The 26,100-nt window shown below is 37.5% G+C and overlaps 3 protein-coding genes and 2 long non-coding RNA genes across 8 annotated transcripts; 2 read left to right on the top strand and 3 right to left on the bottom strand.

Annotated features, from left to right (window-relative positions):
- Nucleotides 1–198: 198 nt before the first annotated feature.
- Nucleotides 199–6,180, bottom strand: LOC117204323. Of its 3 annotated transcripts, none has more exons than XM_033441600.1 (7): nt 5,966–6,180; nt 5,168–5,269; nt 4,948–5,103; nt 4,490–4,877; nt 4,300–4,413; nt 2,525–4,162; nt 199–2,449 (listed from the first exon to the last, which is right to left on the bottom strand). In XM_033441600.1, exons 1-7 carry the CDS (start codon nt 6,023–6,025, stop codon nt 516–518), a joined length of 4,392 nt encoding a protein of 1,463 aa, XP_033297491.1. In that variant the 5' UTR covers nt 6,026–6,180; the 3' UTR covers nt 199–515. The 3 variants fall into 3 exon arrangements, with proteins under 3 accessions (XP_033297491.1, XP_033297492.1, XP_033297490.1); XM_033441601.1 differs by having other exon boundaries at nt 199–3,049; nt 3,440–4,162; XM_033441599.1 differs by having other exon boundaries at nt 199–4,162.
- A 1,133-nt stretch (nt 6,181–7,313) lies between these two features.
- On the bottom strand, nt 7,314–14,656 carry LOC117204327 (zinc finger protein 134-like). The gene is made up of 5 exons (XM_033441604.1): nt 14,547–14,656; nt 13,943–14,046; nt 12,265–12,786; nt 10,095–10,925; nt 7,314–9,940 (listed from the first exon to the last, which is right to left on the bottom strand). The coding sequence occupies exons 3-5, from the start codon at nt 12,335–12,337 to the stop codon at nt 9,261–9,263; spliced, it is 1,584 nt and encodes a 527-aa protein (XP_033297495.1). The 5' UTR covers nt 12,338–12,786; nt 13,943–14,046; nt 14,547–14,656; the 3' UTR covers nt 7,314–9,260.
- Nucleotides 14,657–14,993: 337 nt separating this feature from the next.
- On the top strand, nt 14,994–17,050 carry LOC117204328. Of its 2 annotated transcripts, XR_004487067.1 has the most exons (4): nt 14,994–15,128; nt 15,195–15,397; nt 15,461–15,595; nt 15,730–17,050. It is a non-coding gene; the product is annotated as an uncharacterized LOC117204328 (long non-coding RNA). The 2 variants fall into 2 exon arrangements; XR_004487066.1 differs by having other exon boundaries at nt 15,461–17,050.
- A 992-nt stretch (nt 17,051–18,042) lies between these two features.
- Nucleotides 18,043–21,570, top strand: LOC117204484. Its single transcript, XR_004487099.1, has 3 exons — nt 18,043–19,445; nt 20,272–20,656; nt 20,854–21,570. It is a non-coding gene; the product is annotated as an uncharacterized LOC117204484 (long non-coding RNA).
- Nucleotides 21,571–24,945: 3,375 nt separating this feature from the next.
- LOC117204553 (A-kinase anchor protein 14-like) lies at nt 24,946–26,100 on the bottom strand. The gene is made up of 4 exons (XM_033442061.1): nt 25,945–26,100; nt 25,733–25,879; nt 25,472–25,657; nt 24,946–25,406 (listed from the first exon to the last, which is right to left on the bottom strand). Exons 1-4 carry the CDS (start codon nt 26,083–26,085, stop codon nt 25,287–25,289), a joined length of 594 nt encoding a protein of 197 aa, XP_033297952.1. The 5' UTR covers nt 26,086–26,100; the 3' UTR covers nt 24,946–25,286.

The raw sequence follows: 26,100 nt of genomic DNA, 5'->3' as shown, positions 1-26,100 counted from the left end.
GCGTGGTTTGTAAAATAAGGTCTAAAAAATCGTGAATGTACCTATGTCTATATTATATGGAAGTTAATGCCCTAATTTTAAGTAGAAGAACTATTTAAATTCAAGCTTGACTGTAATGAATTTAAAAGAGGTCATATATATTTATTAATTGATGTAATTAATATTTGAAGGCGAATAGAAAGTAGAATCCTTTATTTGTTTAATATATGTTTTATTGATAAAAAAGGTTAGATACTAAAATTTGATGCAGCATTAAATTTATAATGTACACTCAGTACAAGTACCTCAATAAAAATGATATGTAGTGTGTATATGTGAAAGAAATAATAGAAATATTATTACATTCATAAGATGTATGAATGATCATAAATATTAATGCAAGGATAAACAAGAAGAATAATCTAAATTGTAATAAAAAAATATCTCTAATATTAGTAAAGTATAAAATAATCTACGAATAAAAACTAAGTTTTTTTAAACAATACAAGAGAGTTTTTATACCTTATAATCACTATTTAACATTTCATGGGAGTACCATCGGGATATGTCGGCATTTTTGGTTTGCAAATTTTTGTTCTACCATTAGAACCATATACAATATTGCAAGAGAATGTAAAATATCCACAAGTTGAACTTTTCGTGTAATAACGATGTTCATATTTTCTTGGTGAATTTCTACCATCTAGTTTACCAGCAATGCTGTTTGTTATTGTATAATAACTTGGTTTCATTGGTACATTAGAATTGTATTTCGGATATTCTGTTGAAGTTTGATATCGGATTTGTGGAAAAGTATTTTTTTGCTTTTCTTTAGATGCAGCATGACTTTCTATTAATCTTTCATGGTTAGTTTTAAGAGATCTGATTTCTGAAATAGGTGATTTATTTTCGTAAGTTAAATTTGGTTCTTTTGGAATCAGGGAAACTGTTTGAGATTGAGATTTCCCATCGCCATGAGTAATAATTTTATCACCAGCTACAGATATTACTCTACCACGAAAGCCAGGTGGTATAGTGTACCTCGATTGTAATGATTGACCAGGTTGGAGGACATCACCAACTTGTGCTGTATTAGTATCTTGTTTCACGTGAACGTCATACTGATTTCCAGCTGCAACATGTAATGTTTGTAATTGATAATTACTATTATTTTGTTCTGCAGCATAGCTTTTTGAAATCTTCGGATTCATTGAAGTTTGAAATGATGACATGTCATAATCTTCACCATTATATTCTTCTTCATAATCATATACTGAATCATCCAGTTGGGACTTCTCAACAGATTGATCTGATTTACTAGTAATATTTCGTGAATTGTCATCTGGCTTAGTAAAAGTTCTTCTTTGGAAACTAGAACTAGTTTGTAAACCTGACTGAAGTTTGTCTTGATTATATTCATTATCTGGGGCTGTATTTATCCTTTCACTACTATTCTTCTGTACAATTTGTGGTCCATAAGATGGTTTGAATGGTTTAAATAGCTCACTATCCGTAAGATTGAAGTTGAATGGCTTTCTAGAAGTTGCTGCACCAGATCCCGATCCTGCTTGTGCAGCACCAGTGTAAGTAATTCCATATTGGAAAGATCCTTCCAGTTGCGATTGAGATTGACCTGTATATGCTCCACTTTGAGCGGAGGCTGTTCCACCTCCGCGGAATGGTTTCGAATATCTTTCAATTTTTTCATCTGTCTTAAGATATGGTTGAAAACCAATTTGAGCTTGACTTGAAGTACTTCCTTCACCATTTGCTTGAGCATCTGCCATTCCACCTTTGGAGCTTGCTTGTACTTGGGAATTTGTACCATGATTCCAGCCACTACTTTGTGCACCTGTTGTTGTGGCACCTAATTCTGAATTTAATTGAACTTGTGTTTGACTCTTTCCATAACCACCAACTCCTTGAGCATTGCTTACTACACCTCCTTTACCACCATTAATTTCAGCTTGTGCACTTTTATTTATGTCAGTACTACCAGCTTGAGCTGAGAATGATCCAGAACCACTATAAGTACCTGTTACTTGAGATTGAGCTGTACCTTGTTGAAACTTGCCTTGAGCTGATGCGCTTGCTTGAGTACCTGAATCTGTTTGTTTTACAGAACTAGATGCTTGAGAATTAGAGTTATCATTTTCTACAGGTAAAAGATTACTAGGTTGTTGATAATATTGAGGAATCTCTCCAGTATTTGTTATGGATCTTATATTGGATGGATACTGTATACTACCAGGATATTGTCTGATACCTTGTCCTTCACCTGGGTATTGTTCAATTACTTGTCCATGCCCTACAAGACTTGAAGTTAAAGCTCCTTTATCTTGCCATCTTGAACTGCCAGGATATTGTCCTTGCAATGGGTAGCTCGGCGGTATTATTGCACGATTTTCTGAATATTTTCCTTGAAAAGAATCTCTTGTACCATCAAGATTACTTGTTCCCGGTGCAGTACCTGTAGAATAGGTAATACCACCACTTGGAGCTGTGACAGATATTCCTGGTATAATGTCTCCATCAATCTTTCTACCTGGTATCACGTTTCCTGGATAATGTACAGTTTCTCCTAATTGACTTGCTGGTGGTGAAATACCACCACCATAAACACTTGTAACATCAGCAGGACGACCAGGAAAAGTCCTTGGTGTACCTGGTGTTCCAAAAAATTGTGTAGGGGACTGTCCACCGGGATACACATTAGTATCTCCAATTGCTTTTGAGTCTGTTATAATTTGGCCATGAAGAGTATCTCTGGTATCTGGTACAGTACCACTAGTATAAACACTACTCGGGTAAGGTACACTACCACCAGTTACAGTACCAGGTACTCCTCCAGGATAAGTAACATCATCATTAGTCGTAGTACCAGGTACACCCCTAGGATAAGCTATGCCACCACCAGTTGCTGTACCAGAAATTATTCCAGGGTGTGCTATGCCACCAGCAGTTGTAGTACCAGGCAGACCTCCGGGATAAACTGCAGCATCACCAGTAGTAGTACCAAGTACACCTCCAGGATAAGTTACACCACCACCAGTTGTAGTACTAGGTACACCTCCAGGGTAAGCTACAGTACCGCCAATTGTAGTACCAGCCACACCTCCAGGATAAGCAATGTGACCAGTTGTAGTACCAGACACACCTCCAGGGTAAATTGTACTACCACCTGTTAAAGTTCTAGGCACTCCTTCAGGATAAGCTACACCACGACCAGTTGTTGTATCAGGTGCACTTCCAGGATGAACTACACCATCACCTGTTACAGTACCAGGCACTCCTCTAGGATAAGATACACCACTACCAGTTGTTATACCAGAAATGCTTCCAGAATAAGCTATACCACCACCAGTTGTTGTACTAGGCATACTTCCTGGATAAGTTACACCACCACCAATTGTTGTACCAGGCATGCTTCCAGGATAAGCTGCACCATCACTAGATACACCTCCAGGGTAAACTGTACCACCAGTAATTGTAGTACTAGGTACACCTCCAGGGTAAGCAACATCACCACCAGTTGTAGTACTGGGAACACCTCCAGGGTAAACTGTACTACCAGTAATTGTAGTACTAGGTACACCTCCTGGGTAAACTGTGCCACCATCAATTACAGTACTAGATACACTTCCAGGGTAAGCAACACCACCACCAGTTGTAGTAATAGGTATATTTCCAGGGTAAGCAATACCATCACCGGTTGTAGTAGTAAGTATACCTCCAGGGTAAGCTACACCACCACCAGTGGTAGTACGAGGTGGACCTTCAGAATAAGGTATACGCCTACTTATTACAGTACCAGGCAAACCACCAGGGTGAACTGCACCACCACCTGTTATAGTGCTAGGAACTCCTCCAGGATATGCTACACCACCAGCAGTTGTTGTACCAGGTACAGTTCCTCCAGGTACACTTCCAGAATGGACTACTCTACCATCAATTGTAGTAGGTATATTTCCGGGATAAATTGTGCCACCTACTCTTGTTGGGTATGATGCATCACTACCAGTTGCAATGTCAGGTATACGTCCAGGATACATTGCACCTCCACTAAGGTAAGGCATGTGATCTCGAACTGTACTAGCAGGTATTTTACTAGGATAAGTTGTACCCATTCCAGGAGTGATCATACCAGATTGTCTAACAGTATTATCTCCTGGCTGTTTGATTGCTGAAGAAGCATTAATTAATGTACAATAGAAAGTTCGAAAAATTCAGAAGATTAGAATGAAAATTCACTGATATGTTATTCATTGTGCATATAACGGTATGCGAAATTGTGTTTTCGGATAGCAATATTTACAATACCTGGAATTTGAACATATCTATCTGGAACATTTTCATCAGTATATTTTGAACAATCTTCACATCCATTACTACCCAATGACATACTTTGTGCTTGCCCCATACCATTGCTTCCAGCTAAAAATGTTTTGCAATAACAAAAATGCAAAAAATCATGCAATAACATAGTAAAAATGTTTTCTTAATTACGCACTAACAACTGCGCGGGAAGATTGTTGAGTAGCTTCAGCCTCGGCCTTGCCTTCTTTCTGTTCATTATTACCGATACTTAAGTATTGAGATTGTGTCTGTCCTCGAAATTTTCCTGGAGATGGTTGTACTTGACGACGCAAACGATTTTGTTTAAAGTTTTTATTAAGCTTCTGCCTTTCTTCAAGCGCGACTTGTCTCTTAGCTCGACTTATCAGCGGTGTTAGAAGTATATCAGCTACTCTTCTTGTTACGATATCATTTTCATCCAGGGGAAGTATATTAAAAAAAGGATCTATCGTTTGTTCGAATATTGGAATAGTTTTTTGTAGTAAAATAATTTTGTGGCCATTACAGAAATCAACTATTCTAGCCCCTGCAATTTGCCATGCCTGTCAAAGGTAAATTATTTTTTGTATTATATAAGTAATAATAATGTTAACAATATCAGTAATGTGTTACCTCTAATTTTGTCAAAACTTCGTTTGGAGCATAAAGAACTTTTGATGTTTGCTTCTGTTCAATTCCATTTTCTGAAAATCCTTCTGCAGCGATATTGTCTTCTAGTTTCTCTACATAGCAATTGTTTTCTTCTCTATCTTTATATGCACTAAAATGCTGTAAGAAATAAAAATTATAAAATATTGTTTATACAATTTCGGTGAGTAAAAGTTCTCATTACCGTTTCATAATCAGTAAATGTCCATTGCTTCTTTATTAAGTGCTTGCTAACATTCGGTATTTCAAAGTCATCATAAATGGAGCGGTCAAAGCGTTTTTTTTCCTATGAACGAAGAATGAAAATTATTAAGGGAATTATTGAGATTAAAAAAGTACGTAAAACGAACAATATAGTTTTTTATAAGATAATTTTTAAATCTAAAAAAATTGTTTTACACTTTTTACACTTTTTAAATACAATATTCGAATCTTAATCTCTTCAAAATGTGTATTACTTAAATTTATTTTTAAACAATACATAATAATTGATAACATTTTGTGATAAGACAAACAAAATAAAAGGAGACGTAAAAGAAAAGAAAACTAATCGAATATAGGAATTAGGAACGGGTCGAGTTGATTTCCTATCAACTTATCTTATGAACTTTGATCTCCAAATCTTTGGCCTCTCAACTAGCTAGAGTCACACTAATATTTAATTTGTATTAAAAAATTGAGTAAGTTTTATTCGAATTGGGAAAGGTACATAAAGAAATTCATTGTATATGAATTATTCATTATAATAAATTACGTACTTTTCTTATTATCTGACTCAGATATTAATATACTCTATAATGTGTCTACAATATTTTGATTTGTAAATAATTTAAAAACGAATATATTTAATTAGACATCTATAACTTTTTTTTTTATGAATATTTTTAAATATGCTTTAGATTAAATTCATTCGTTGCGAGCAAATGTTTTAAAGATTAAAAAATTAAAAAATTGAAATGAAAAATAATGGATGACAACTTACATAGTATTTTGAGAGTACTGATCCCGAGAAGAAAACCAGGATGACAAGGATCGGTCGCATGGCTCCAGTTTACTTTGAGGCCTTCGCTGCGACTGTTGGCTTCTATTTAGCGGTAGTTCTAGTAAATTCATTCGCCGATTCCCTCCAAATATGTAGTACCTCTTCCCTGTTTTTCTTCTTCTTCGGCTTACTTACACTCGATCTTGCAAAGAGATCAAGAAGTATGAGGATTTGAATTGAAGCTTGGGTGGGGGAATAGTTTGATAGGGGAAATTCTAAGAAGCGTGGGTATGTAAATCGTGATATGAAGTGCGTCTGCAGTCTTATAAGCATCACGTTATCTTATGTCGTCTCATGATGTCCAGATCTCCTTACCGGCATGTTTTCACAAGCATTTTTATGCTTTTATAATAACAATATTCATGAAGTTGTGCGGAGAATCTTTAGAATATATGAAGAAATAATGGAAATAAAAGACAAACAAAGTCAGATCTAGGCCATTTTATCTAATTCATATTCTTTGAACAGCTATTCATTTATTTGTATTCAATTTATTACAAATTCTATTTTATCAATTACCAAGTATTTAGACCAAACTTTTATTAAAAAAAGCTACTTGTATTGCTATACAGGAATACATATATAGTAAAAAAGATCATTAAAATAATATACCCATTATTTTTTGTTCTTAGTATTTTTTATTTGTTTATCAACGCCAACTTAAGATGACACCTTCTTTTTGCTTTGATCGCACATAGTATTTCGAAGATGATATTCCTATTTACGCAAAATTACTTTTGGATAAGAGTAATCTATTTCACCATACCATTTCGCTGCCTTACTTTCCAAGACGCAAATATCTTTCTAATCGTGCATGATATCGCCTAAAGTCAGTTTATGTGACCATCATCGACTGACTAAGATAGATGTGTTCCCCTTCATTGCCCTAATTATAAACTCCAATCCATTTGGTAAATACAGAAAGTCGTTGTTTGCTCTTCTTCGAAGTGTTATTAAACTATCGCACAGTTCATCAGCAATAGAAAAAGTTGGATGAGTAAAAGTTGGATTATTCGTATTTGGCAATTATATTAATACGCGCTATATAGCTGTCTAGTTATGAAGCTGTGTTAAGTGAATCTTTACCATAAATATATTTTTTATTCTTTGGAAAATTTTTCGACTATAACTGCGTATAAAAAGCGTAGCTAACGTTTCTTGAATAGTTCCGTTTTCCTTCTCTTCCATTTTAGAATATGAAAAGAGCAAAATATAGATAAAAATTAATAAGCAAAATTGTAAGCAATTAAAACTAGAATGGGTTTTTACAAAAATATTATACACACTATCAAGTATATATAGCTATACGTATATTTTTTTCATTTTAATAGATATAACTTGCACAATTCGTAGAAAAATTGGTAAAATGTTTGCTTAGGCACTCCAATGTACAAATGGTACATTACATACGTAAAACGAAAATACATTACAACTGTGTTAATTATTAGGACTATTTGTGACATTCTAGATATATACTAATGTATAATGTAGGGAATGCTATTTACAACATGTGATTTTACATAACTATACAATATAACATTACATTTTGGGATGTAATTTAATGTTCTGTGTTTAATCTTCGTAACAGATCGATGACTAGGATACAAGTACTTGTGCTCGCTTTTGATTTCAGGTTATTACAAACACGTGTTCTAATGTATGACATTACTGTGAAAAAATAGATAAACTACGTGAAATCTTTATTATAAAACCGCTGCTATTCGATTTCCTGCGCAACCGTCCTTTTGTAAGTTTTTATTTTAGCTGAGAAGAGTAATTTCATTTTTCTTAAATCACCATGTAAGTAATTACGAAAAAAGATTAGAAAGATTATGAAAGATATGCGTGAACCATTTCATACATAATATACATATGCAGTACAAATTAACAAAAATTCGATGGGTTGCGCATAGAATAGCAGATCGGATTGGACTAGTTTACACTCAGATCGTTACCGATGATCGGTAACGTATCGAAAACAAAAAAAATTCTTAATTACATAATACGACCACTAGAGGGCTACTAGATTGCATATGGCCGTCGGTTCCGTTTATGAAAACTCGAATCACAGACAATACGCGTTCGTATTTAAAAACGCGATTAACGTACTACAATATAAAACTATGTGTTTCCTTAGATATATACTTGTAGAAAAATGTGATCCAAAATTACATTTATCCACATTATCTGTCGTTTTAATGGAAATCCTAATTGCTATTCAATATTTTTCCGCTTTACTTTATACACTTCAATGATTAATTTTGCCAAATTTGAATTTGACCACCGTAATAAAAATATGTAGTTCAATGTAAACGTCTAACATACATTTTAAACAAGACGTTGTAAAGTTACAAGTTCTTGAAAAATGTAATTTCTTATGTACAGATTGCTTGAACTAAAAATAGTTCTATTCTTTTCACTTATTTTTATACTATTTCACAATTATATGAATGTCTACATATAATTTGATTGGTATTCGTTGGTAATCTACACTTCAGTGTATTGTTAGTTTCAAGCCTCGAGGAATTTTTAGCTGCCTAGAAGAGCTTGGAAAATTTGATCAATGCAACTAATACTAAGATAGGTATGCATATAGGCACTGCATTTCACTTTAAATCAATAAATTAGTTTTGTTTCTTAATACGCGTGATATGTCTTTAAAAAATTGTAACTACGTACGAATAGTATTTAAGGCACAACACTAGGAATTGATAATTCACAATTTTATCGTTAATATGACTATGTGCTAGATGGTCCCTAATTAGGAAGGTGTGTGGAATAATATTCGTGATATAAGTAATCTCTATAATATTTCTTATCCTCGTTGAACTCATCTCAAAATTGACTCCATATACTTAACTATATAGAAATGGGTGTTCATTGCTCGTAGAAAGATGTCAGTAAGTAAGATAATAGAATTTCAAACGTTTCCCATTAAAACTTAACGAACTTATCTTAATATTGATAGGAATGACACTAGTTGCTAGTAAGTAATTACGTCTTTGTATCTCTATGAAGCGATTATTTAATCATTCATATTTTTTGATGTAGATTGTAGTTCTTTCATGCTTATGATACACATTCAAACCCAGATTGAACGTTTCATGAGTATAAAATAATCTTTGGTGTATCTATGTACGATAATATTGCTATCGTTATTCGCTAAAAATACTTGCCGTAGTTTTGTTCTAGCATTTTGGACGAATATTCTTCTTTTCTTCGATATGCGGTTATTCTATGCAATAGCTAAATTAAGTGTCATCGTTGTCGGCTGGGAAAATGCGGAAGACCTCGCAGGGTCGGAAAAATCATAACTGTTAGAAGAGGTTTGACTGTCATTGTTGAAGCGACTAAGATGTTCCGGATTAGGAGATATAACGGAAGTTCTAATGACCATTCTGGACACACACTCTGGATTTTTGGTTGTGTTATCAGGTGCTTTCCTCTCTCGTTCTTCGCCTGGGGTTTTCTCTCTGTAGAAACGTTTTGATGGCGGAGGTGTCACTGATGCATCGGGAACCCTGGTGTGCCTAATGATAGCGGAAAACGCCGAAGATGAATTATTTTGATCGCGATTGAGACCCAAGCGAGGAACGATAACGCTGGTAGGGGATGCCGTGACGCACGACGTTGTTTGTAGTCTGTTCAAAGAAGATGCCAGCGGAGCACAGGATTTTGTTGACGACGATGTTGCTTTTTGATCGTTCCCATCGGCTTTATCCGCAGATGATCGATGATGCGCTCTCATACATGATGACTCTTCATGTTTGTAGAGATACGACTTCAGAGCAAATGCTTTACCGCAGCGACCGCATACATATGGTTTGGTGTTCGAGTGCGTTTGTATGTGGGCGCGTAAGTTTGACTTGTCAGCAAACGCTTTATTGCAGATCGTACATTTGAATGGTTTCTCGCCTAGTATACAAAAGGGAAATGTCGTTGAATTACATGGTGGGCAGGTAATTATTATTTGATAAAAATCGACGTATTTATATATTTTATTGGTTACGTAATACATCATTCACTCCATCAGCGACGTATAAAATAATATTTTTGTTTAAATTCTCACCTGTATGAGTACGTATGTGTCCCTGCAGGAGCCACGGCCTCGAGAAACACTTGCCGCAATAATGGCACTTGCACCCCTGGTTATGCGTTCTAACGTGCATACTGAACGCAGGCATACTGACATAGACTTTATCGCAGTGTGGACACCTTCTGGCTTTCTTGTCTCCAAGAGATCTATGCGTTTGTCGATGTCTGGCCAAATTAGACGATGTCGAGTACTTTTTTCCACAGTCAGGACATTCGTGATCCTCATTGTCTTCGGATTTCGACGTCTCCGTTGAAGTCGAGGTTGTTCTTCGGTTTTGACAGATAGTCGAGGGTGTGGACTGAATTGATTCCAATTCAGCTTTATCGAGCGAATTCTCAGAGGCTTCGAGACTTTGACGTTCCTCTTGCAACTGATGAGAATGAGGTGAAACGTGGATGCCTAAAACTGTGTTCCTCTTTGAACGATTCTGTAAAATCTCACGTTCGCACTCGATCCTCTCGAAGAAGAGTCTCGTTCTTTCACCAAGTGTCTGTTCATCTTCGAGGGTCTCTGGGTGATCTTGAAATTGCGATTCTTGCTGTTTTGCTCGTGGGGTCATTATTCTGCCGCATTTGTCCGAAAATTGAGCACATCTAGGCGAAGCTGGTTGCTGATAAATCACGTTGTTGGGATGAATTAACGTACCAGCGGCTGCGGCTAAGCTCACTTCTGCCAATTTTGTGAGATTGTACAATTCTTCGGGACAATCTGACGATGTTTCGCTACCGCATTCGCTAGCGCCGTCAGAAGTTGGATGGTTTCCACTGTAATCGGCCAGTCTTACTCCTCTTTCAGGACTGAAATCTATGAAAGATCGACAAAAATTAGATTTATCATTAGTCTCTTTTATTCCTCTGCAAGGTATTTTTGTTATTACGAATTTTACGTTTAACAGTATGAACATTTAGACAATATAAGATATTACCACTAGACTATCACGTCGGATAATAAAATTGAAGGAAGTTCAAAATGCCGCACGTGGAAACATTTATCATTGTTAGTGGAGATTTCTACGATTTCGGTGCGTGTTGGCGAATTTCCAACGGAAATCTCGTGATCAAACTAAAAGAACTTCCAATTGATAGTTTGATTTCGTTGTACGCGGCTGTTTTGAAATTAGTGACATTTTCGCGTCATTCTTGTGCAACGAGGAAATGCATCATGTTCTGGCGCCTCATTCTTTATAACTAGTTTTTAGGAAACGACGTTTCTGTATCATATATCAATCTCTTTGATGAAACTTGAAACAGGTGGTACCGCTCTGCGCATATTAACAGAAGCTTATAGAAAAATTTCGCTCAAAGAACAGAGGATTTCTTATTTCTGGAATTTCTTTTTATGAATTTAACTTACACTTTATGTATTTAAATCGTAAACCGTGCCGAACAAAGAGATCCATATTTATGACTTTGAATCCATGTATCAAGGCGCTTCGTGAAACACGAAGCACCTTCACGAGTATACCGCCTGCTCTGTTTTTGAAGAGAACAGAAATAGAGTAGCTATCTTTCTCTCTCTATCTTCTAACTTATTCTTCTCTCTCTATTTAATTCTTGTATTTTCTGCGTACCTCAATGTACACATACATATGCGTTTGTATGAAAGTTTTGGAGGGGTTGACGGCATCGCGACGGTATGCGTCGTGTTAGTTTCGTGACGCATCTAGCGTCTCCTATTCTTAAATCTGCATGATGTACCACCTTAATCACGAAGCAACGACCAGCAAATTCTCTTGGCTTGTGGTCAGAAACTTTGATTGACGAGATGGACGTAAGCAGCGCGAAAATTTTGCTTGCTCCGACTCAAGTACCTACATTTACGTTTTTGAGGCGCTAACATTACCATTAATGGAACTTTCGTCTTAACCTTTGAACTTTCAATGTACTGTTTTCTCATAACTAAAAGTTTTTTGATGAATACATGAAACTGAACGCAAAACCAAATGGAACGTAAAGCTGCATGTAAAATCGAACATAAAATCGAATTGATGAATAAGAAATAGCAATCTTTACAGGTTTTTCGACGAAGAGGACGCGTTAAGGTTTATTTTTAAAACGGAGATACAGCGCAGAAGATGAAAAAAAATTCCTGGCACGGGATAAGCAAGGAATATTCAAAGAGACAGTTACGAAAGCGGACGTACCTCTTCCGGATCCATCAAACTCTTCTTCGACTCCATTGTATCGTCGGTGGGTGATTAGAAATGCCCTCGGCATTTTCTTCTTTATTGTAATTTGCCTTCTTCTCTCTATTTGACTCTTGGAATCACACAAACCATACCTTAGATCTGTCTGATCTAACTTCACTGTCACACACGGTCACTAATTGCAAGTGTTACTTTAAGTTGAAGAATACCGCGAAAGAACGTTGAACCCCCGGATTGAAGATGATGCCGCGCGGTTTTAAGTAATCTCTTAAGGTATCTTGTACCTGTTGCTAAACACGGGGGTGCGTCCGCCTCGAGAATTTCGGGCGTAATAGTTGCTCCGGCTAAGATTCGGGACTACATATAGCAGCGCAGCCTCCCTCGCCCTCCGCCGTCTCTTCGTCATCGTCTTCTTCTTCTTCAGCTGCTGCGCACCGCGTTGCACGCGCTCAGAAGGGTGCCCGACTGGCTCGTGTGTCGTCGCTGCTTCTGTTTGAGTGGTGGCGAAGTGTGCGACCACTGTATGCACATCCGTGTCGCTTTTTCAATCGAGCGTGAACGGGGACAATGTTGTGCACGAGTACACGCGTAAAAGATTGAATATTAAAAGCTCTTTAGATTGAAACTAATGACGATTTTTGCTTATTATCATTTTTTTATTTACACTCGCTTAGGCACTCATTTAAGTACCGACCAGAAGTTTCTTCTCTTATTTGTTAGAAATTGCGTTATGTTTGTTAGAAAACTGTAATGTTTACCTTATTGAAATTTTATGTAATTCATTGGGCAAAATACTCTTGAAAATTCGAACACTTCCTATACATAATATTTTATCAAAATTTAATACTGGCTGAGTTTAAAACTATCATTACGAGAAAAGAGAAAACAAAATAGGTCTCTTAATTTAAGATTTTTTCATTCAAGCTTCGAAAACAATTTTCGTTTTAATAAGTCGCCAAAATGTTATCGACTGATAACATCGTTTTGTGTGTTATTTGAATCCTTATAAGTTCGTTCTAATGTTTAATAGGTAGTTAAAGCTTCAGTTTGAAGTAATTCTGTATTTTTGGATTTGATTTGGAAATATAAGACATATTAGATGGTTTCAAGGTGGAAAATTATACTGAGCTTTTTTCAGCTGAATTGTTGCGCGTTCGTAAGGAAGCGTAACGAAGATTTATTTTTTCTTTGACGTGGGTCGAAATACGTGGGGGAAGGTAGGTTGGAGGCCTACGTATTCGTTTATCTGTAGGAAATGTCGACCTGTAGCTCATGTGCGGTCACTGAACACTTTGTTCTAATGTAATATTGATGAACCAGTAAGAATCGAACAAAGTGTTCTTATTACTGCATTCGCTTTAAGAAACTTGATGAGTTATGAAACTGCTTCCGGATGGACATGAACAGGTGTAAACATATAAAGTGCATTTAGAGTGCGTTAAATTTGATATGAACCGAGGTGCTAAGAGGCGTTGTCACGAAAAAGATTTACATCCAATTTCAATTAACAACACGGACGAAGCATCGTTTTAATGTAAAATAATTTTCAAGTTGTCAAATAAAATTTTATCTGCATTGAAGTGTTGATATTTAAGATTTAAAGGCACGAATCCAGAGAATCGGTAAAAACAAATGAAACAAACGGAAGAAAGCATATTATTGAAACGATATTTACCAGTTGGCAAATGAAGGGATAGCATTCTATTTTTGTGCGAAGCCACCGTTGGTAGACAGATTTTGTGGGATCCGTGGCACGCGTCCGATGTTCATTAACTGCCACTGAACCGAGAAAAGAAGAAAGGGAAGGGAAAGGAACGTGTGTCGTTTAGTATGCGGCATCTTTTGACCGTCATGACGGAGAAACGGAAAAAGCGCAAAGATGGCAGACGCGATTCATCGGGATACACAGTCTTTTTGCTTACGAGATGAGTGAAATTTCCTCGAACTCGATGCTACAAGTATTTTGAGAAAACGATGGAAACCACACTAATAATATTATAAACTTTCGTTGCAAATGACGAGAAATCAGCTACAATTCTTAAACGTCTCTTGCTTCGTAACCTTCCACGCTTTTTCCGTGGAATTTTTTAAAAATAAACATTATATTTTCATGGGAAGCGACTATCATACTTTAAGATACTCTGCAATGTTTTATTAATAACAAGTCGTTATTAATAAAATGACACTTCTATTTCAGTCACACTTTATCGATTATATATTCTGCACGATCGTATAATAATATCACAGATGATTTTGCTGAAAAGGGCTTTATTAATTACCTCGTTTCCTATCGATGTAACTGAACAATGAACCACGACGAAGGATTGTTGCACGCTTCCAGGTATCGAAGCATACGCGATAAATTTTAACGTGATTCGTAGAGCGCTTAAAAAGGAGAAAAATGGAAAGGAAAGCCAGATTTTCTGAGTGTGAGTGGCGTCGTTCGTGCAAATAGAGACTATGCAGCGAGAGACTATGCAAGCAGCGGGCTTTTTGGTCGGCGATTGAATGAATGCCACGCGAGTTAGTCAGCGTCGCGGTGCTAAATTCGGCGGACGCCTGGCGTCGCTCCAGAAGAACCACCCAGCGCACCAACCTGCTTCTATCCTGTAGCCACCAATGAAACTGCGAGAGCCTACGTCGTTTTCTTATTTGCTTGCCACCTTCTTTCGTCCCGCGTCGATGTTTCACGATGCTTCTCTTCTATTCGTCGCGAAAATACGATGCCAAGTGTAAGCTGCATTTATCGACACTCGTAAATCTCGAGGCAACAGAATAATGGTTCAGATTTAAGTATCGTAGACTAACGTTGTATTGGAGAAGGAATTGATGGACATTAAGAAACAAGATATTATATAGTTGTATGTACAGATAATATCCTTTTCATGTTTCTCTTTCTAGTTTACATACTTCGTTCATTTTTTCAGATCGAATAAATCTCGACATCCTAATCGTCTTTGAAATGATTCGAAGAACAGGTGTCTCGACAACTCTATTGCAATCATGGTACTATCGACGGCGGACCTAAAAATAAAGTCACGAGTGTCGAGCATCTCAACTGACGCAACTCGCAGAAGCTTTTCTCAGCGATGGATTGTCCATCCGAACTTCTATATGTCATCAAATATACGTAAGATGTAACTTACCTCGTGGTCTCTATGTTAATAAACCAGCGGACGGGGCGCATCTACAGGTGCCTGAACGCGTTTCCGATGGAACGTGTCGCGTAAAACGCGCACTTGGAGAAGCTCCAGGTGCGGAGGAGGAAGTACGTGTAAATTGTGGTGAAGTAAAAAGAGAAGTTGGATAGATCTAGAGGCAAAACCACGTGCGTTGCTATTTTTCACAGAAATGAGACAGAAGCTGACTATACGTTTTTAGATTTATCTATACTATATATACGCATATATTATACATCACATACTATCGAATGAATGAAATATTGTCATATATCTTTTTCAGTTTAGACAATCGAATTAGCAGGAAATTAAAATTACAGAGTGCTCGTATTTCAGAAGATACGGATAAACACTATCCCTAATGGTTATCCAGACCAGAAGGAAAGGGAAAAAGTTCCTCGGAAATTGAGAAAGGGGATGTTTTTTTGTTCGATAAGGAAAACAGCGTCATTAAGTGCAATCCTATTCCGTTTCGATCGTTCGGTAAAAAAATAAATGTTTCGGCGAGTGTGTCAAGTATCGTCTCGAAAAGTATCCGGAAACGCCTGGTTCTTCTTATAAATCAGCGTCGGTACACTCCCTCTTTCCACGACCATGTCATTTAGCGAGAAGTTTTCTGCTGGAAAAAAAAGGGAAAAGCACGCGATCGCTATTTAAAAGGCTCGTAGGTGGGTGGCTTTTTAACCGAAGTATATACCGACGTAGGGAGAGGGCTTCGACTTCGCTCTTCGGCCTCAGTATGGGGTTGCCGTGCTATTTTCAGGCCGGTGGCTCGATGCAGCTGTCGTGTTCTTCGGGTAAACCACCTCTCTTCTATTCCACGGTCACTCGCGGGACAAGGTAGAACGTACAGATTGGAATTCTAAATTCACGATTCGAGAATTCGTAAAGGATGACGCATCTTCGCTAATTCTGATCAAAATTAGACGACAGCGATAAAAGAAACGTAGTATTACCGGAAGTTCGTTTTATCGTTTTACCCATTCTCGAAATTGATATCCTTGTCATGTTATTTTCGTTTATCTAACCATTTTCCTTTGTTATTCTCTTTTCTCGATGTTTCTAAAACCTTCCATTCTTTAAGATTAAAGTTGTTCTTTCTACTGTAGAATCGAAACGATAATTAATAAAACGCACTAAGGCTGAATGTATTAACAAAAAAAATATTTTATTTGTCAATGTAAGAACTCCTCGAAGTTATACTTTTGTACGGAATAGTAAAAGGCATCGGGAGATAGAAAGATAGAAACTATGAGAACTATTTAATTGATTGCCTCCAGCAAATGTACGGGGAGAAGTGCGTGCTGAAGAATAGAAGACGTGGATGAAGAAGATGACAAGATTCGAAGATCTTGGCAACGAGCCAGACGAGATTTTCAGTCGTCTACGTGTACTTCCAACTTTCATCTGTCTCCTCTTCTAGCCACCGTACACGTCCTCTAGGACCTAGGGTGCAATGACACCGGGTTTTAGATGACAATTTTCTATTTTCAGTACATGAGTCATTGTATGCACATATCTGTTCTATGTAAAGTTGTTGGTTTTCTATGAATTCTTAAAATTCCAGAAAAGTGGCTTTACAATATAAGAATCTAAATTATTAATTTAGTAAACTTGCGTGAAATACTATAATCAAATGCAAGTTTATGAATCTCGACGTATAATAAGGCGAAGACAAGAAAGAAAGAAGAAAGGAGTATTAGAAGGTTAAAAAATATCAACCGGAACGGCCCTTAATTTAGTTTCGGGTGCAAGAGGTTAACACAGGGTGGGGATGTCCGTGGAAGTGCTCCTACAAGGGGAGAATGCCGTCATACGAAGCACGTTGGTTCATGTTTGGAGGAATGTCTTTGGGTATAAAGGGAGACAGTTCCTTCCGCCGACGGCGAACAGCCGCCTGTTTCACCCTTCTCGCCCCTCAGATTTGTTCCCTTTCTTTATATCGTTTTTCTTGCGATTCGTCGCCACTTACTATCTATTAAGATCAATGAATAGATATTTTTACTACAAAGGAAGTCTTATAAATTTTATCAAAATCATCTGAAAATCAATTTATATGCGAATATATAATATATTATATTTTTATTATGTATGTCGGAGTCAGGTTGGCATTTTGGGGCGTTCGATGAACCTTTACTTACTTTACCGTCGCGAATGTAGCTAATATTTATCAGTACGAATGTGGACATTACAAGAGACTATGAGTAATGGCAATAGGATGGTCGAGATGATGGTGACAACGAATTCAGGTTCGATAACGAATCCACGGTCCACGGGAGGACAAGGACATCAACGTACTACTCGATTCGGGTAACTTCTCGATAACTCAGTCAGTAATTCGTCCAACGACTAACTAACAAACTAACTCTCCCGTAATCCAAAAGAAACTGCCCTTATATACTCCTGTCCCCACTTCTCGGGTCAATCTTTGTTTTTAAGGAGAGTCATACAATCATTTCAAACCTCTGTCAGGTACACGTCCCTCCCGTGACCGTGGCTACGTCTAGTGACCCGCTATGTCACTTCGAGCCCGAATCCATCGTCATAAAGTCAGATTGCAACATTAAGACTATTTCTTATTTTTATTACTTAAATGCAGCTATAGTAAAAATCTGGACTAGGGTATTGGGGTTTTTCCCAACATTCCGGACGGGAAATCCCGCTGTCCCTCCATCTCCGACATGTATATACAAAAAATAAAGAATAATTTAATGATCAATTTTAGGAAAGCATGCAGAATAATGAAATTTATAAAGAGGACGGAAGTATAGTAATTCGTAGATTAATTGCATGCCGATCAGACTGTAGAACTAAATGGCTTCGCAGGTGGCAAGCAGGCATGCGAATCTAAAAAGGGTCACACACACGAGCACGTGCTCGCATTTTGCACAACCTTTTCAAAGACGGAGGCGATCAGCTGGCGGTATTCTCTCTTCCTTTTCCCCTCTTATCTCCTTCAACGACGAGAAAAAAGAATTAAAAAGGATAAAAATGAGCATACACCCCCTTCGTCCGCACCCGCATCCTGTGCCAGAGCATAGTGCTGCTTTCGTAAAAACCGGCCTGTCGGTTTCCATTCAAAATGCGCGAGTCACGAGGGCTCATTCACAAATTTCACGACGAAATTCTACACTCGGCCGGACCGTCTGCGATCTTGATCGAGACAACAGAGACAAACACATAAGAGTGAGAGCGATCGGGATATCCTTATTCTTGAAACCTCTTGTTGCTGGATTTATATTCACGTAAGCTTTTTTTTTGCAACAAAAGAACCAACGATGGTTCATAATGACGTACACGATGCATTTAAATTCGTCGCAACCGGTATGAGCACAGGAATTTATCGAGCAGTCAGCTGATTTTACGTATCTACATAGACTGACGTATAAGATCTTTAAATGATCATAAAAATAAGGACACCCGAAATTCTATTGAAGAAGGTAATCAAGATATGAGGTTTTACAAAAAGACTTTGTCGCGATCAGTGTTCTTAATTGACACTGACGAATGCACGAACATTAGTACAAATGATATTAAATAGAAAATTCTGTTCATTGATCTGAGCTGACTGAAATATACTTAATGATCATGTAGATTATTGCCCGTTTGAGATCTGGAGAATGTTGATGACTTCCGTCTCCCGCATCAAGCATCGGAAGCGTTAGGATGTAAAAGAAAGAAGGATGAACCGTTAACGTGACGCACGGGTGCCGTTCGATGATTATTCGACCGAGTGTCTGTTTTCCGATGGGATACATCTCCTGTTGCAGTAGGTGGTTCCTTCTATCGCTTCGCGTACGGACCACGTGCCACGTTGATCCTCCCTCGTTGATTCTCTTTCTTCCATTGCTGTCGTCCAGACGGCTTTAAGGAGAGATGAAAAAAATGAAGGGGACGGAAAAAGAGGAAGTGGACTAGACGATGAGGGGGCTGAGGTCGTAGTCCTGAACAGTTTGCTGGTGGATTCATGGAATTCATCCTTCTACGCACTTTTAATCGGTATTATAAAAAAAAGTTATTTAATAAACTGATAAAGTTACGTATAATATACCATATATTTACTGTGAAAAAATTAATATGCTAGTTAAAGAAGAAAAGATTAGAAGAATAAATGAAAGAGTAGAAAATAATTGGGATTGATACCTGTGTTAATCGTTCATATTATACTGAGATTATGAAAACTTGGATACGTTTAAAGGTCTAGTGATTATATTGTCCCCACTCAAACGTTCGTCCATGGAAAAGTTGTAAGAGGGGTTAAAGGGCAGGAGGGTCGCAGACACCGAGTCACCAGCGGCAACGGGCACGCGACCGACACGCGCCCTTCTTCTGTCTCTCTCTTTCCTATCTTCCCCTTCTTTTACGCTTCTTTTTCCACCGCAGCTTCCCTTCACACGCACATGCATTCATCTCTTACACGTGATCATCTTGAGTTTACGCGCGCGTATTAGATGAAAGGCTGGCGTTTTGTCACATAATTTGAGATAGCGTAATTTGTAAATTAGTCGAGAAATGTTTATCAGTATTACTATGCGAGGTAACACAGACATTATGGTGTTCTTGACACTGATGCTAATGGTAATTATTTAAATATCATTTAATATACAAATAAATAGTGTTTTATAAGTTAATTTAGTTAATTCATTTAGTTAATTCATAAATTTATGGTTTATAAAAAGGCATTTACGTGAAGTATGTAGAATTTTAAAGGCCAATTCATGCGCCAGGTTGTTTCTGGTCTCATAAAAAATATTTCAAGTGACCTTTTGCGTCTGCTGGGTACATGTATACGTGTAGGTAGCTCATTCAGATTTCCTCTTTCTAGTGGCTCATTGAAGAATCCAGGCGCAAGAAGATGCTCGTTGCACATTATCTCAATCCTTTAAACAGTTTCCGTAGCGATTAATGAATGACATGGGAAGAACTAGTAACCGTTTTACTACACGGAAATCACAGGAAACAGAGACTTGTAATTTTTGTTTAATAACGAAGCGGGAAACATTTTCCGAATCGCATTGCATTGGCGTTGTCTGAAAGCATTACTGTATGAAAATTCTACGAAGAATGATTAAGGTCGATGAAGACGAAAATGCGATCTGTTGTCGTAACGAGGGAAATCGGACATCTCTAAGTATAGCTCGTATTTGCATGCAGATCAGGGACGGATCGTACTGGGTTGCCAAGCTGCTACAACGTGCAAAGTCCACAAGGTTTGTAGTACAAAATTTTTAGTCTATTTTTTCATGTTATGAAACGTTTTTATAAATAAGAAACATCATCGTTACCGTGTTACGATACATTCATTCGGTATTAAAATCTGTACATAAATTTTATTTTCAGGATATTATATTTTTTATATTTTTTATTCTTACATATGTATAGAAAAATTTCATTCATGACGTTTCAGCAATCATTTGTATCTACTTCGATGACGATTACGAACTTGGCAATGCTCGGAAAGAAGCGCCATTGTTGCACAATCAAATTCCTTCTTTCGGCTTTGGGATACTGATTTCAAAATTTCTCATTGAGAAGTTTCTGTTATTGTTACGAGAGTTTATAATACTTTATATGAGGTGGTTTCTAGGATCAGTTATCATTATCGATCAGTTTTCTTAAAGGACCACGTAGGATTTGCCAACGAGGAAAGCGAGAGCCTCGTGCCAAGAGCGTTTAATGACACTTTATGAAAGACACTTCGTGAAGCTAAGAGAGATGGTTTTTGTCTTGTTTGTAAACATACAACAATGTATAATAGGAGAAAAGATACACTATCAATATAGTAGTACACGAAAAACTAACTAATCAAAATGATAAATATTGTTAACTGGATGCAAAGAATAATCAAAGAAGCACGTAAATAAAATTAAATAATAATACAAGAAGATAAATTAGATGCATCTAATGACGTTTTAGATGTGCATGAATTCACGAAATTAAAACCATGACCATTTTGCAAACTCCTGGCCGACCACCAACGATTAACCATTTATAATTGCGAGGATACTACATTTTGGCACGTGACACAGCATTTATAGATCGCGTCTCGATTTAATCGTCGTCGTTTCAATTATTTTTCTGGCTACCTGTCATCAGAAGCGTGGATCCGTGGATCCAGTCGATGCCAATGATCGAAAAATAGATCCGAGCGCAACCTGTTCGAAATAGCTGGCGTGAAACCTGTAACGTAGCTGCGTGTGTGCCGTTAATGTCAGCACGTTGAACGTGTAGATCGGTATTGGAATACCGACATCATGGTCGGCATTCAAATGCAAAACACGACACAAGTCAAGTGATTGCTGGCTTTGACGATGAAGGTGTATATTGTTTCAGACGATATCTATCCATAGGTTGATCGACCTTTGAATGATAAGATTCTATATCCTATGATCAATGGTATTTCTTCAATTCCATTTTCAACCCTTCGAGAGAAATTGACCCTGTTAATTGTAGAGCCTTCAATAACGTTTGCAACCCAGGTGGTAGGTTTCTGCGATTCGCGGGGCAAATGGAGATCATGCTCGAAGGTGTCTAAGCTAAAGGGAAGGAAATCTAATTATAGAAGTCGTTGTACCGCGTGCTGAAAGTGGTGGAGGGTGTGAGTACGGGTGCACGAATGAGAATCGGTTGCATTGGGCGGCTATAAAATGCAGGCTGCATCCGCTCGCCGCAGATGTACTTGGAATGGAGTTCCAGTACTACGACGAAACCAAAAGAATCTCTCGTTTCGAGGTTCTATGCCCTTCCAGATATCGAGGACAATGAACTTGAAGTGTACGCGATAGAAACAGATTCCATGGATTCTTGTTTGACGGAAGATCGATCGCGAAAGGAATGCGAGGTGCTCCGTTACTCTAAACTAAACTGAATTTGACCACTTCCAGACATCTGGATACACTTTCACTACCATCGTTCTTGCTATAATGTAGATGAATGTCAAAATGTTTACCGTTTCTTCATTGTTAAACATTTAGACTTAAAAGCTACAAACAAGCATTTCAGAAAATTAACAGTGGTAAAACTAACCACCCCTACAATATTTATAACAGTTCTGGCTGGAATCTCATTTGAATGATTGTCTTATCACGAGTAGAGCAAGTTCATTATAGTATTCATTCATGCAGGAGCCATGTGGTTCCTTAATCCACCCTACGATATTTCCTGTCTGAGTGATAAAAGGGATCAAACATTTACTACTAAAACTTTACAAAGCAACAAATATTGCTTACTAACAGATCATTCTTGCCTTTTAAAAAATACTAAGCTCATTTTTAATTTTATAAATAATCAGAGAAACACGTAACATATATTGGTCTGGTGCTGATAACAGCAAATTCTAATAATAGAAAAATCGAACAGAAATAAAAATATTTGTATCATAATTTCATACTCGTTAACTATTTCTTACGGGTGATACGTTTATCGTCAATCTTACCCGTACAAATGATTGGTCACCCAACTGCACCAGCTGTGACATTTCGCACACGATCGACTCCTGCCGCTCGGACCGTGATTATTATTGTTTCCTTTATCTTTTTTTCTTTCTCTGAAAGTAGCGGCGCGTGTGTCTGTGACGTGGCCATGTAAGGGCTAGGCGGGGGTGCTGGTCGCTAATTTTAGTTCGTCTCCAGGGTTCCTGGAGTTGTCGGCGAATCGGCAGCTGGTGATTCAAGACGTAGCCTTGCACGTGGGTACGTGTCTCACCGTTCACGCACGACGGACATCCCCCTTCTTGTTTCTCCTCTCTTCGAAGGAGGTCGACGTGTCCACTCGTTTCGTTCCAGATGTGTGCTACGTTCAAAGTCATGCGATATATTAGACATACCGCTGGATATTAAGACGAACGATTTCGAGGTCATTTTGGTTGTTCGACTTGAGATTAGATTGGAAAAGATTAATATCTTAGTACTTAATCGAAACGAATTTTTTAAGGTAAAATCTTTTGATTTTGTTTATTAAAGATTATGTGAGAGGATATATATATATATTTCGTTGTATTTAATTACTCAAAGGTATTCTTCAATTTTGATGGAGATTGCTATCTGGCCTCTTCAACCCTTGAAATCAAAAAGCAGAGAAGAAAGAGAAAGGGAGAAGGAAGAGGAAGGGACGCGTGTGTCTCTTTGAGAAGGAGCTAAAGGGGAAACGGAGGAGAGGTAAACGAGATCTGGCGGCGGCTGGTGCAGCGGATGTTTGAAGCTGCTGAAAGTGAGGCGGTGCGGTGGTTCCTTTCGCCTTCTTTCTCTGTCTTTCCTGTTGCGTTTCCTTCATCAGTTAGCCACGATCACGGTAAAACACGGTTCGCGGAGGAAGCACCTCGGCGGATGTGATGTTTAGGACATGGACCGGACAAAAAACTCTTTCCGTATAAATAGGCAACAGTGGTTGGTCCCGGTATTGCCGTTTAACTTTTGACCCACATATTTTCATTGATTATTTATGAAGGCACGTATTTCTTTTTTCTTTATAGTAACCTTGCGTGGCTTTGGTATAGAAAGTAAAATTATATGTATTAATTAAAAATTAACATTCGACTAATACTAATAAATTAGTGGTAAATTAGGTCTTATGTTTTAGTGGTCACGGTTGACAAGAGGATAATGATTCTAACGAAGTTGTAAATGCGTTGGTAATATGATCACTGTAAAGAACTGCAGCACTTGTTGGCCTGTTTCCACTTGGGTTTCGGAAGTCAAATCTTTTTTGACCTGCAACCTGCTAGGTCAAAAGAACGCGATCCTCTTCACAACTGTGCCGATTCATGTTACAGTAACAGAAGGAAACGGAAGGAAAATGATGAAGCTATTAACACACTAACCTACTCGTGTCAATAACCCGTTTACTCTCTTAGCACGCGTCGATTATAATACTACGTAGAAATCGTTATTGTTAGATACGAGAGAAATATAGTATAACATAAATACGACAAGGTATAAATGTTTTTAAAGTGCGTATACTGCTAAACATTACTACATACTAAATAATTTAGTGAGACTAAAGGGGTACACGACGCGTGGATCGAGTCAGATATGCTCGACACGTGGTTGTCGATATTCCAGGCTCCTGCCGAGAAACACAGACCTCCCAGTGTCATCCGACCACCATGTGCACGCGAGCTCGGTGAAGTCCCTCTCAGGTTTTGAAATTGTCTTCTATTTGTCGTGGTATCGCCGAAACCGAATGGCATGTAAAAAAGCAGAGAGAGAGAGAGAGAGAGAGAGAGAGAGAGAGGGAAAGAGAAACCATCCGAAAGACCAACGCACAGTTTGCACCTCCTCGGTGTGCTCGATGAAAATTTAAATAGATCCTTTCGAAGCGACAAGTGCCCTGCATATACTCTGTGGGAGAGTCTGTTTGGAACTACTGTTTTTTTTTTATGAAAAAGATAATATTACAAAAAAATGGAAAACGACCATTTGAGAATTGGTAAGAATGAATCAAAGTTGCTGTCTTAGAAATATTATATTTTACCAAGATCAATGCTGATCAATAGTTGCAAGCGGCGTAAGTGAAACTGTAAGCAACGACCGAGGTAGTTGTATTTTCCCTTGCAGTTGTCACCTGCTCTTGCTGCTTGACCAATTGAAATAAACTTACGTCTGCCACTCAACCAGAGTGCAGCAGGCCTGTGCCCATTTTCGAGGAATACGACACCCTTACTTTTACGATACTTTGCATATGCCTCTTAAACTCGTTATTGTTTACCCTTGCTAAAAGTTTTACGTGTTCAAATGTAAATTAAACTGCAATTGCAGAGTGTATTTCAACTGAAATCGATTGAACTTTAAGAATAACAATAGATATCGCATAGTAAGAAGTAATTTATATTTATGTATAATATTAAAAATTGAATGTTTTAAACATCATTGTTTTCATATCTAAAATATCATAAAGCCATTTAGGTCTGAAAATCATATTCAAAGTATGTGTAAACTGATGTCCTTCGAAAATGTAGGAAACCTAGGAATAAATAAATGTATGGTATTAAATTTATTCGATTATTATTCGCAGTAAAGGTAACTCACATCGAGGGGAAAATGAGGAGGATAAGTGTGATTCAAAGCGATGTGGAAGAATACACTGACTGTGACTTGAGGTTCGGGATACGCTGGAGTGGGTACACTCCAAAGAACTTGGTATGTATAAATTTCAATATTATATTTATATTGAAGGCCCATGAAGTTTACATGGAACATCCAATCCTTCAAAGCCTACAGGAACACTGTATAAAAATATTCGTCTAAAGATTTATTATAAATAAAAATTTTTATATATCGAAGTTTTACTGATAATGCATTCCACGATTTCATTTCATTTGTCACAGTTTCTAATCCATTTCGTGCGGTCAAACTGCCACACGTAGGCCATTTATTACCGAAATAGCCTAATTTCCGTGTAGTTATACCAGTCACATTGTCAAAAGTAAGTTCACCCTGTTAAATTCTGTATTTGAAAATTTCAACATTATAAAATTGGATGGAAAGAATTTTTTACAAACCAAGTTATTGATTATCTTGAATGCATTTAACGTTGCCTGATCAACGAATCTTTTAATAAAGTCTGTTGTAGTACGATAGCATTGATACAAGTGACCGTCAGCTTCAAGCGTATTATATGCTGAGTGTTTATGTGAAAGCATATTTACAGGACGTGA

This window comes from Bombus bifarius, unplaced genomic scaffold, assembly GCF_011952205.1.
Source record: "Bombus bifarius isolate JDL3187 unplaced genomic scaffold, Bbif_JDL3187 scf7180000007978, whole genome shotgun sequence".
Lineage (NCBI taxonomy): Eukaryota > Metazoa > Arthropoda > Insecta > Hymenoptera > Apidae > Bombus > Bombus bifarius.
This window is presented reverse-complemented; position numbering and strand designations above follow the sequence as displayed.

What these genes read in the sequence shown, in the direction of transcription:
- LOC117204323 (XM_033441599.1), bottom strand. Translation starts at nt 6,025, where the DNA reads ATGCGACCGATCCTTGTCATCCTGGTTTTCTTCTCGGGATCAGTACTC. An exon ending in CATTTACTGATTATGAAACG is followed by an intron (nt 5,104 to 5,167) that starts GTAATGAGAACT and finishes TATTTCTTACAG; the next exon opens with CATTTTAGTGCATATAAAGA. An exon ending in ATCTTCCCGCGCAGTTGTTA is followed by an intron (nt 4,414 to 4,489) that starts GTGCGTAATTAA and finishes AAACATTTTTAG; the next exon opens with CTGGAAGCAATGGTATGGGG.
- LOC117204327 (XM_033441604.1), bottom strand. Translation starts at nt 12,337, where the DNA reads ATGCCGAGGGCATTTCTAATCACCCACCGACGATACAATGGAGTCGAA. An exon ending in GTTTGATGGATCCGGAAGAG is followed by an intron (nt 10,926 to 12,264) that starts GTACGTCCGCTT and finishes GATCTTTCATAG; the next exon opens with ATTTCAGTCCTGAAAGAGGA. An exon ending in ACACATACGTACTCATACAG is followed by an intron (nt 9,941 to 10,094) that starts GTGAGAATTTAA and finishes TTTGTATACTAG; the next exon opens with GCGAGAAACCATTCAAATGT.
- LOC117204553 (XM_033442061.1), bottom strand. Translation starts at nt 26,085, where the DNA reads ATGCTTTCACATAAACACTCAGCATATAATACGCTTGAAGCTGACGGT. An exon ending in AATCGTGGAATGCATTATCA is followed by an intron (nt 25,658 to 25,732) that starts GTAAAACTTCGA and finishes GTGTTCCTGTAG; the next exon opens with GCTTTGAAGGATTGGATGTT. An exon ending in CTCCTCATTTTCCCCTCGAT is followed by an intron (nt 25,407 to 25,471) that starts GTGAGTTACCTT and finishes ATTTATTCCTAG; the next exon opens with GTTTCCTACATTTTCGAAGG.